The sequence below is a fragment of the Mesoplodon bidens genome (assembly GCF_964165515.1).
Source record: "Mesoplodon bidens genome assembly, chromosome: 12".
Taxonomy (NCBI): Eukaryota; Metazoa; Chordata; class Mammalia; order Artiodactyla; family Ziphiidae; genus Mesoplodon; species Mesoplodon bidens.
This window is the reverse complement of record NC_138168.1, coordinates 15,068,592-15,080,968: the sequence shown is the minus strand read 5'-3', so window position 1 is coordinate 15,080,968 and position 12,377 is coordinate 15,068,592. Positions and strand designations below refer to the sequence as shown.

General features: G+C 36.9%; 1 protein-coding gene across 1 annotated transcript in view; it reads left to right on the top strand.

Moving 5' to 3' along the window:
• Window positions 1-12,377, top strand: part of ADGRB3 (adhesion G protein-coupled receptor B3) — a gene marked incomplete at both ends in the record, with an annotated part of 792,585 nt that overhangs the window by 741,510 nt on the left and 38,698 nt on the right. The window contains 3 exons of the mRNA XM_081251355.1: window positions 1,867-1,952; window positions 6,291-6,389; window positions 6,714-6,885. Of these exons, the coding sequence (XP_081107481.1) occupies window positions 1,867-1,952; window positions 6,291-6,389; window positions 6,714-6,885 (357 nt within the window). The remainder of the gene's footprint in view (window positions 1-1,866; window positions 1,953-6,290; window positions 6,390-6,713; window positions 6,886-12,377) is intronic.

Genomic DNA, 12,377 nt, shown 5'->3' with positions numbered 1-12,377 from the left:
TGAGGGTTAGAAGAGCATAGGGAAAATGGAACTATTGCACACATTTTTGTCTGCTGCATTAAATTTTTATTTAATCAATTGAATTATTTCCCTTGGCTACTAGGTTAACATACCTATAACCCTAAAATGATGAAACAAAAAGTATGTGTATAATTGAAAGATAAAAGTTCTTTGGAGTGGTGATGAATTCCCTCATGATTAAATTGTAGATTAATAGAATCCATGGAATACACTTTTTTTTTTAGTTCAAATAATAGACGTACAAAGATGAGTACCTCTTTCTCTTGATCAAATGGTATCTTGTAAAGAAGCTATGAAGAGTGACACCTAAGTCCTTACCTAACGGGTGCTTTGGATCTTCCTTACACCAGTAATTCAGCAGATTTCAGCTTTATGTTCCATCTGCCCAAAGCATATTGGAGAAGTGGAAGTTTCTTTTTTTTATTAACTGGTCATCCTGCTTCATTTAAAACAGAAATTTTGTGAACTACTAGTTTCAGTGTAAAGGCTTCACCATTTGCATTGGGGGTCGCACCAAGATTCTTTTGACCATGGAGGGTGAGGGGCAGGAAGGGAAAAAGGAGAAAATATTTTTCCTTGATTATCTATCTTGGTTCCAGCATTGTACTTGATTCCTTTATCAGGAAGCACTGGTAGGTTAGAGAACCGGGATCACTTAGAGTAAAGCTGCTACATATAGACCACAGTGGGGCTTCCCTGTTGGTCCAGTGCTAAAGAATCCACCTTACAATGCAGGGGACGTGGGTTCGATCCCACGTCAGGGAGCTAAGATTCCACATGCCTTGGGGCAACTAAGCCCGTGTGCCACAACTACTGAGCTCTCGCGCCTCAACAAGAGAGCCCGCGTGCCACAACTACAGAGCCCATGCAACCTGGAGCCTGCGTGCCACAACTAGGGAGAGAAAACCTGCCCGCGGCAATGAAAGATTCTGCATGCCTCGTGGAAGATCCCGTAAGATCCCGCATGCTGCAACCAAGACCCGACGCAGCCAAAACTAAATTAAATAAATACATACATAATAAATAAATCTTTAAAGAAAAATAGACCACAGCAATCTCTACAGCTTTTTACAATTTGACTTGAGAAAGACAAATATGTGTGATTTCATTTCAGCTGTATTATGCAGAAGACCTTTTGAGTGGATGAGAGAGTCTTAGAAAATGCTGAGAAGTGTTCAACAGAGCACATTGTAAAAATTAGTGTTAGTGTACATCTTAAAGGATGCTGCTGAGTTGAATAGGCTTCCTCCTTTGTCTAGAAAAGCATGATGCATTAAAATGCTCCCCACCTCATGGGAGAAATAGCTGCACACTATGCAGAATTGAGGCTTTCTCTTCTCCCAGCTGGGAGCAACGACAAATCCTTAGCACCTTTGGATGCCAGGGCTCACCCTAGTTGCACACTGCAAGACAAAGACTTTTGATTCCCAGGCATAGGGTAAAACTCATTAACCGATTTATTTTATTCAAGGATGACTCAGAGAGAAGAACGCCAGCTTGGCATAGTATGGCAATTTAAAAGTTCGGCAGTTGAATGTTAATTTCCTCAGTGTAAGCTGCAAAGCATGGAAATTAAATATGCTTAATGCACTTTAAAACATTAAGGTCACACACCTTTCCAACTCATGAGAATCCTTTAAGAGACAGACACTAACACCACTGTTAAAGTGTCCCGTTTTCCTTTACACACTTGTAAAATATTTGAGAAGTGCTTCCTGTCACTACCATTGTGACTATATAATTCTGCCGAGGCTGTGAATGGATAAAAGTGGGTTTTCAGGAAAAATCAGGGACCTGATTCCCTTCAATATCATTGAAAGGCCAACCTTTGTTTCTATTTGACAGGTCAACATGGTGATTGGCATTTTGGTATTTAATAAACTTGTTTCAAGAGATGGGATCCTAGATAGAAAGCTGAAACACAGAGCCGGGTAAGCTGCAACTGGTGGATTTCAAAGGGTCTTTACCAGTGCGTCCCATACTCCAATCCCAGGTCACCGACTGCATTTGACTGTGCATTGAATTTTGTTCTTGACAAACTGGTGTGTATGGTAGATTCTGCCATTCAAGTTTCCAATGGGCTATTCCTAAAGAGCTGTGACCAAAATTTGAAAATAATTAAAAAGACCATTAAGAAAATCTGGATTTGTTTGTGCATATTGCCTCTTTGTAAGATAAGATTAAATATTGAGGCTAGCCTTGAAATGCTTGTCCTTGGGTGAGGGTTTCCAAAGACCTCCTAGTTTTAGTCACAAAGGACAGGAGAGTAGATTGAACATAATTTCAGTATGGGACACAAGAGAATCAGGACAAGCGAACCTTAGGAGGGCAAAATATTACATTTTCTTTGATTCATTGTATATATCAGAAAAAGTCTTCACTTGAAATAATCACTTCTGAAATACTATTCTTATCATATGTATTCATTTTTATGACATGTTCACTATAACTTGCTACAAAGAGTTACTCATAATTGTCACTTGCACATTTTAACCACTTATAAAATTTTGAAAATCATGTCCTTTAATTTTACGGTCATTGTAATATCACCATAGCTAATGATTTAATAACATTTCATGAGCAGGTTGATAACAGCTTTTTAAGGTTATATTGTTAGCTCATATAAATTTGTAAAAACTTGAATGAAATATTAATGCCTTGGAATTTCCCTTTGTATCATTTTTTATAAAAAGTTTATAGCTTTCTCCTTTCTGTTTGACTGTACTTTCATTTAAAACTTAACCCTTAATTGTTCTCATTTTTTAATAATTTATTTATTATTGAATAGGCATAGTATTTTATCACTGACTGGTGGGAATTTCAAGTCCTTTGCATATTTATAATCTATGTAATGATTTATAAGACAAGATAGTCCAGGCATTTTTTTCCTAGTAAAAGACTAATTTTAATGGCTTTCAGTATAAACTTGGATATCATTCATATCAAGCATTAGAACTTGCAGTGATGAATGAAAACATCATTGGAGGCCCCTTTCTGAGGGGGAATCACTTCCTATCTGGAGAGTGTCTTCACTTCAGATGGATCTCTAAAGCAACTTGAAATAGGCAGACTTGAACTTGTACAGACACTGAGCTTTCTATACCATGTGAACTTGAAAATGTCACACTATTACTCATTAGCCTGACGTATGGTTAGAATTGGAGCAATAGCTACTTCAGTTATTTCTTGTCTAGATTAATCAAGTTAGAATAAATTGTTGATATTGGGTACTGGATATAGAAACTCAGTTCTGCCACTAGTGGTGTAGACTTGTATAATTATTGTTTTTAATTGGGGGGTGGAGTGGGTTAGTTGTTAGGATAAAGCTTTAAAATAAAAGAGCAAGCCACGCTCAGTATTTATTTCTGCAATTTCCTAACTGTGTGTGTCTTTGGGCATGTTATTTCATCTTTCTGCAGCTCAGTCTTCTCAGCGGTAAAATGGGGATAATAACTCTCACCTCATAATAGAGGCTATGAAATACAATGTGTAAAAAACTTTCATTAGAATTTCTAGCAAATAGCGAGCACTCACTCAGCAGTTGGTGGCTATTGTTATGATGGGTGAAATGAAGAAACCAAGCTGGACAGTTTGCTTGCAAAGGACCCTGAACTTCTGTCAATCAAGCATCCATCATTCCACCATTCATGACACTGAAGTCAGAAAAAGAAACGAGATTATCAGAATGAGCTTAATGCTAAGGAATTATTAAACTCAGTCAGAATTTTTCTCTCATTTGATTATTTTATATGTAACATCCAGTTTGATTCACATAGCTCTTTGTAAGAGATAATATAGGTTTAGGGGAAATGACAGCATTGTCATATTATGAATTTACAAATTATCCATTTCAATCTACATAATAATTTTTAAACCTTTACTTGTAAAAATATCATTAGAAGTTACACCTGTTTTACTGGAAAAACTGAGTCAGTTTTTTTTTTTTTTTTTTTTTTTTTCTGGTACAAAGGCCACTGCTGGAGAAATAGAAATGATGTTAATACAAGTTGTAGAATCAGAATGCTGGTTACTGTCCAAAGCAGAAAAAGACTATTAACAAATTAATGACTCTAGGCTTAAATTTTTTTTCTATAGTAGAAAATCTTATTTTAACTTAAAGATTGAAATTTGCTCTCTATTCCAAAGTGTGATTGAATGTCATTTTTTAGAATATATGAGTATTTGCAGCTAATTTTTAGTTCACAGAGAAGCAGTGGGGCCAGTGATAAAGACTTCAGTGAAGAACAAATCATCAGAATTATCTAAAGAAACATTGAGCAGGAAGATAGTTCATTAACTTAACAATTGATCTCCCTAATTGTAAATATTGACCGTTTCAAGTTGTTTATATATATATATATATATATATATATATATATATATATATGTGTGTGTGTGTGTGTGTGTGTGTGTGTGTGTGTGTTTCTTTTGAAACATTATTATTTATTTAGAGTCAAATATGGTACCAAGATGTTCCTCCTCCCATTTTATCTACTTCTTCTATCTATTCCCTTTCTTCTTTTTATCATCAATTATTAGAAACTGCCAGGCGTATAGATTATGCTCAATAAAGATTTATAAAGGAATGAGTGAATGAATATTTAAATAATAGTACAATAGTTTGACAAGTTTTGTAATACCCAAACTAGATTAACTTTTTCTAATACATAAGGTGTATTTACCAAGGAGGAATTTATTGTAAATATCAACACATCTTATATAAAATGATAGTTGGTAAGAATGAAAACAAGATACAATGACGTGTCTTTTTAGAACATCTCAAGTAAAATATTTTATTTTCTCTTTTTTTTTCTGCAACGAAACTTTCTCACCTACTATTTTAAAGTATATATTGTGGAGACCACTTGTCTAGGCATTCTCCTGGGAGCAGTTTCACACACACCGGCCATTGGGGCACTCATGAACCAAACTGGGTAGACTGTTATTACTTCTTATTTGGAAAAGTCTGGACACCTGTGTCTAGTACATATGCCCTGGGTTGAAACAGTAAAGTGAATGGTTTAGAATCATATTCTCCATACCCATATCTAACTCTGAGAGCTTTGATTTTTCTCAGGGGATCTATGGATCAATTTACTTAATAGCTTTCAGATTTATCATCACATCCAAGTGCAATTCAGCAGTGAAGACACCTCTTTGAAAGAAACCAGACTTTCTGAATTAGGAGCCCCTTATGACTTTCTCTGTTCTGCCATTTTTATTTTACACATAGTAATACAGGCCCACCACAATATTATTTTTTTGAAAAACCTACTGGGCAAACCTATATTTTAGACATAAACATCACATGGGAATGGACAAGAGACCACAGAAAATTATTTCAAAGTGTTTTGAAATTTGATTCAAGTAATTCTTTTTGGTTTTTCCTAAAATGATAGGGTTCTAAAAACCAGTCATTTTCAAAGGACATTTTTTTCTAAAGAAAAATGTGTCAAGTTTTTCTACGTAGTGTGACTTTGCTTCTATGAGATAACAGATTGAATCTGAATTTACCTCCAATATCCTCTAGACTTGAATAGACCATTTAAAAGCTATTGGAGTCTATGACAAAATGTGCAGAAAGAATATTTTGAACTTGGTGACTATGTTAAATGTGTTTTATTAAACAGAAAACTATCACTCTTTTTATTATCAACTAATATTTCATCAAATTTCATCAGCCCCTATATTCAGATCATCCTAAAATGTAGATAGTACATTGATGCTATAAGAAATTTCCAAATATGAATATGTTGAGATAAAACTACATCTTCCACAAATGACTAAAAGCCTAAAATATGTATCTCCCTATATTGGACTTCTGAGATACATGTGTACATTTCAGAAGGTTTTAATTGATATTACGTGTCTTCTGTAAGTGACATTGAAAATCTTTGAAGCTAGGAATCCTTACCTGTTTGATTATCAAGGGTCTGAATAAAGGGTTTTCACTGTATGTCTACACAAACACATGCTTTTGTTTAACTCAGTGTATTGGGCAACTTTGATCTGTAGACATAAGGGCCAGTTATGGTGTAAATTATGGAAATATGCTTCGCATGTAACAAAGACCCATATTATTAAGCGGTGAATGTTACAAAAATAATGTGTAGTGTAAATGCATCTTTAACACGACCGAGAGCGTTCTTCTTTGATAAATATACTTTTCTGCATGAAATCGTATTTAAAAGCTAACTTGCAGTGGCAACTTTTTTTTTGGTGACAATTCAATATTTTGTTCTTTTTGTGGGTGTTCTGTTTGTTTGCAGTCAGATGAGTGAGCCTCATAGCGGTTTGACGCTCAAATGTGCCAAGTGTGGAGTAGTTTCAACAACAGCTTTGTCAGCCACCACCGCCAGTAACGCCATGTTAGTCCCAATCATTTACATCTTCTTGTGACAAATCTTTTACCGTGCATGTGAGAAAATGCTACGATGGAAAAAAACATCATGTTTGCTAATATTAGAGCTAAGAGCATACTTAAATATCTATAGTTTGCAATGGCTTTTGTAACGATTGTGGGATTGTTTATCAAAAAATAAATAAAACTATCAAATGTTATCTGCTTTGTGGTTTCCAAGTTAATGCCTTGGTGCCACCTACAAGAATGCTTTGTTGAACTGGGGTTTGGTTATCGCCTGGGGCATACGTACATGCAGCTACGTAATGTCGCTTCCTCTGTGTTCCAACAGGGCGTCTCTTTGGAGCTCCTGTGTGGTGTTGCCCCTTCTGGCTCTGACGTGGATGTCTGCAGTTCTGGCCATGACAGACAAACGCTCCATCTTGTTTCAAATACTTTTTGCTGTGTTTGATTCATTGCAAGGCTTTGTGATCGTCATGGTCCACTGCATTCTTCGGAGAGAGGTGAGAAAGATCATTCTGCAAGAGAGAAGAATGATACTTAGAAGAGTATTTTCCATGTTAACAAATAGGATCTTTTCTTTTAATAACTTGATCTTCAGGTTAAAGCTGGTCTCCTCTAAAGACAGTCATTTGGGAGTCAACACTAACGAGAAATGCTAAAGCAAAGTTCAAGGGGGCTCCCTGGACCCTGAAAGTGACAGATTAAAACAGATGGGGTGATGCAAGGGAAAACGCAACCAGAGGTGCCAAGAGCCAGGGACAGTGGGTTCAAGAGAGACTATGATGCAATCATAGGTGTAGATAAGAGGGTGGGCGGTGTACCTAAAATGTAATTGTGATGGTATTTCTTAAACCTGTTCCTTAACTCATGCTTCTACACACAGCATAACCCCATTCTTCATACTTAACAGACTTTGTTTTAGAAAGGAAATGTTGAAGATGAACGAGGGGTTCTTTTGTCTCTGTACTAAGGTGCGGTTAAGGTTACTCAAAGGGGATGATTTTGATATGGATGTCAATGCTCAGAAAATACAAAAAATAGACACAGTGGAGCGTGATTGGGCAGTAATTGTCCCCAAGGGCTGTAGGTCTATAATCACAGCGTTTCTGCAGGTCCTGGGTAGGTGTTTTGGCAGCAGTGAAGGAAAGAAGTCATCCTTCATGAGACACTAACCTGCACCAAATCCATCAAGATCAGTGATGGGGTGCAGACTTGAGTTGTTTAGGGATAAAATATTGTTTTCCAACTGGTGCAACAATGATTCCGAGTGCTTGCAAGCACCAATGCAGTGTTTACAAGGTTTATGAATCATTTGAGCATTTACTCTGGGGACGGTGGTGACCAAAACACACAGTGACCCAGTGCCATGCTAGTAATTTTGAGAAGATGGTCTCCACTGTCATTTCACATTATCTAGCTTGTTTGAGAACTTTATTATGATGTGCACATTGCAAAAAGACACATGCGCATCTGAGTACACATCTTATAGCTTTCACAGCGATGAGTGAAGGTCAGCAAAGGTTTTTACCTCATTTACCAGATGAGGAGAACAGTATTTCTGAGCCACTTTAGTATAATATAGATGTCAGCAATAAACCCACATGTGTATTCCAAGAACATCGTATGATGAAAAACAATGAAAACAGAAGAATGATTTCACATTGCAAGGGGAAGGGGGGATTTCATCATTTAAAAAATCTGATCTAGGTCTTCGTTACCAAGACATCACAAATTTCTACCTAGAATATCAGCATTAAAAATCTTCCAAGTGTTGAATTTTTTATAGACCAAAGTTGCTTAAAAGTTAAAAAAGAAATTGAGCTATGTTCTTCTCCAACCATAACTATCCTGAGAGTCTTCTGTGTTAATGTTATGTCTAATATGTTAACGTTATCTCTAATATGTTTATGTAACAAAATTGTTCAAAGTGTGTAGACCCATGGTACATTTTTGATTGACGATTAAGGATGAATAGTGTGGGCTGTAAGCAAGATCCATGATTTATCTGCATGAGATTTTCAGAAGAGATTAATACTTTAGGTGTTAAAGAGGAAAAAAATGTCCCAACTCTAAATAAGCCTCTCTTTTTCTTCAGAAATAAGCTCTCTAAAAAGCCTTGGGCTATGATCAAAATATTCAGGTTTTAATGTGACAGATATTTTGTTGGCTGATTATCAAAGTTGTGCTGCTTGCATGAAGAAAAATATTTGGCACAAAAATTCAGTTCCATCAGAACTTTCCCATACTTGCTAATTGGACTAATAATTATTAAAAACATGATTTAAGGGTAATTAAATCATATAATAAATGCTTCTGTTAAATAGGCGTCTAAATATATATTTTCTGTATTAATTGGGAATAAGACTATGGATATTGGCACTGTTATTATTGCATTTTCAATGATTAGTTCAAATTGAATAATTTTATAGATGATAAATTAATAGCAGAGTGTCATGTCTCTCATTCCAACACTGAAATGGAAACTTGCATATCTAATATTTTTTCATTGACCCTTAAAAATACCCTGTAACAGTGCTATAAATACACAGAGCAGATTTCAGTTACAGGCAAGTCTCTTTCAGAATTCCTCAGTGGAAATTGTTACTGAAAAACCAAAAAAACCCTGTTTAAATTTTGCAAATCCCAAAGACCACATCATAAGGATGTCTCACTGAATTCACAGAAATTCTTTCTGACCTTCTAAATGTGTGTTGCCCAACACTAGCAATGGGTCTATCTCATGTTACCTGTGATCACACTGCCCTAGCATTAACCACAGTCCAGGAGAATAAGGCATCTTTCCATATCCTTGCTATATCCTGTGAACAAACATTTCATAAAAATAGACCAAAGCAGGGCTTCCCTGGTGGCGCAGTGGTTGAGAGTCCGCCTGCCAATGCAGGGGACACAGGTTCGTGCACCGGTCCGGGAAGATCCCACATGCCGTGGAGCGGCTGGGCCCGTGAGCCATGGCCGCTGAGCCTGCGCATCCGCATCTGGAGCCCGTGCTCTAAAGCGGGAGAGGCCACAACAGCGAGAGGCCCGCGAACCGCAAAAAAAAAAAAAAAAAAAAAAAAAAATAGAACAAATCAAATAGACGCAATAGCTACCTGTAAAATATTGTATAATGACTCAAATCTAGTAATCTACTTGATAATCCCATAGGAGATGCTAGGAATACAGTTTTATTTCTACTGCTTTCTTCACTTTAAAATATTTTTGTCACAATAATTCAAGATAATTTATATGGACTTTTTCTTTCTTTCTTTCTTTTTTATTTGTTTAATATTTATGGTGTTCTTGCTGTATGCCAACACCTAAGCTAAATGTTTATTTTTTAAATGTTTATTTATTTATTTATTTGCCTGTGCCACACAGCTTGTGGGATCTTATTTCCCAAACCAGGGATTGAACCCGGGCCCTCGGCAGTGAACGCGCAGAGTCCTAACCACTAGACTGCCAAGGAATTCCCTGGTCTTTTACTTTCTTAAAAGTATATAAGCAATGTAAGGAATATTCCCTTCAATTTAGAAAGGGTCTGTGTAGAGATAAACATATTTCTGTTTCTGTGTATTTTTGATACCTACTAACATAATATGGTTGTTTGTAGTCTTTAATGAATCATCCAATATGAATTCAAAAGGCTTTGGAAGCAACCTAAGTGTCCATCGACAGAGGAATGGATAAAGAAGCTGTGGCACATATATGCAATGGAATATTACTCAGCCACAAAAAGAAACGAAATTGAGTTACTTATAGTGAGGTGGATGGACTTAGAGTCTGTCATGCAGAGTGAAGGAAGTCAGAAAGAGAAAAACAAATACCATATGCTGACACAAATATATGGAATCTAATTTTTAAAAAATGGTTCTGAGGAACCTAGGGACAGGACAGGAATAAAGATGCAGATGTAGAGAATGGACCTGAGGACACGGGGAAGGGGAAGGGTAAGCTGGGAAGAAGTGAGAGACTGGCATGAACATATATACACTACCAAATGTAAAATAGATAGCTAGTGGGAAGCATCTGCATAGCACAGGGAGATCAGCTTGGTGCTTTGTGACCACCTAGAGGGGTGGGATAGGGAGGGTGGGAGGGAGACGCAAGAGGGAGGGGATATGGGGATATATGTATACATATAGCTGATTCACTTTGTTATACAGCAGAAACTAACACACCACTGTAAAGCAATTTTACACCAATAAAGATGTTTAAAAAAAAGTCAAAGATAAGACAACAAAAAAAGGCTTTACCCATATTGACTTTTACAGTCTTCTGTGAAGCAGGTGGGTCTGCACAGAAGGGAAGAGAGCCTTGCAGTTTAAGGAAGAAAGAAATGAAATACTGTAACTGTGGCATTTTGAATGTGATGTGTGTGGGGCTTCATCCATTTTAAAAGTGGCTTTGCTTTAAGTGGGTCGAATTAGAAAACCTAAATTATTTCAAGTCAGGAGGAGAAGGAGAAAGGATCACCCTACTACCATCTCAACTCAATTATATTTCACTTTTCTAAAAAAGCAAATTGATTCTTTGACTAGCAGTTTGTTGTGACCTCCAGAGCTGATATCTTAATATTTCAGTTTCATAAAATGTGTATTCTTGAAGTACAGGGACTTCTTTGAAGCCCCTTTCTCTTTTGAATTGCTTTAGCAGATGTCACTGACAGAAGTGGAAACACCAAGAGGGAATAAGAATATTTTTAAAAATTAAACCATCTGATTTATCACAACATATTACTTTCAGCAACAAACCTAGACCTTGGAAACTAATATGTGTCATACATAATGAGACAGGATCTAACAGAACAAATATAGGTGTTCCCTTCATTTAGCCATCATTTCTTGAGAAGAATTCATTTGCAACAGGCACATAGTGACATAGCCACTATTTACTATTCTCCACATTGCTATGGAAATTCTAACTGCACAAGAGTTATGAAAGCTTTGAAATAGTTCCTGTTGCTAGGAAACCACTTTCCTGGTGCCTGTCCATTCTTCACATCTCTCCTGTCTCTGGCTGTGCCTGGCTCTAAGACAGTCAGACAGCTTGATGTCAGAGGGGTAAAATAACAAGATGGTAGTACAAAATAAGCTACAATAAAACACCTTCACTGAAAGGAAGGGAAAAAGTAAAGTACTTAAATGGATAATTTTGTTGTATCGGTATGTGAGGATCCTAGGGCTGCTCTGTACATCAGTAACAGGGCCAAGCTCATCTTTTCTCTTTCTCCAGCACTGGCAGGAGAGCCAGGCTCTGCCAGAGGAGGTCCCAGAAGTTTCATCCAAACTTGGGAAGTGATTTTGTAGCAAATGCTTTAAATAAACATGAACAGTTTTTTCTTTCTTTCTGTTTCTCCCTTCCACCATTTTTTTCTGTCAATGTCTCATTTTGTCTTATTGTTTTTGTAAAAATACAGATAAACAAACTTATTTACAAACACATGACAGTCACTATATGAAGTAGACAAGCCTCCTTAGCTATCTCATCTAAAACCAATATTCTTCCCAAGTCATTTTAAAAAATAAATGAGGCCAGTAGTGGTGAAATAACTAGAGAGCAATTTGAAAAGAGGTCGTATTGCATATAAAAAAGTTCAGATGGAGAGTTGCATGAATCTCCCAGCTTGATCTACAGGGAATTTAGGTAGCACTCATGACCATGGAAGAAGGTACATTGTACAGCCCCCTGAAGAGCAGGGACTTCAGTGGGTTTTGAAGATGGGGGAGTGGGTGATAGGAGACTTCAGAACTTAACGGGGTCTTGATTAAGAAAGCGAAAGTTTCAAGTGGAGGAAAATTGAGAGAGGGTCCCGGGCATACGACTTCCAAGAAATGAAGCCTGTGGTGAGTGGTAGAGAGTTGACTCTCCTCTGAGACCACCTGGGTCACATGGGGGCATAAAACAAGTGGAGAGATTTTTTTTTTAGTGGCTCTGACTGCAGCACCAAAAGAAAGACAGAACTGATGACATATAAGGGCACAGCACTAAGTGA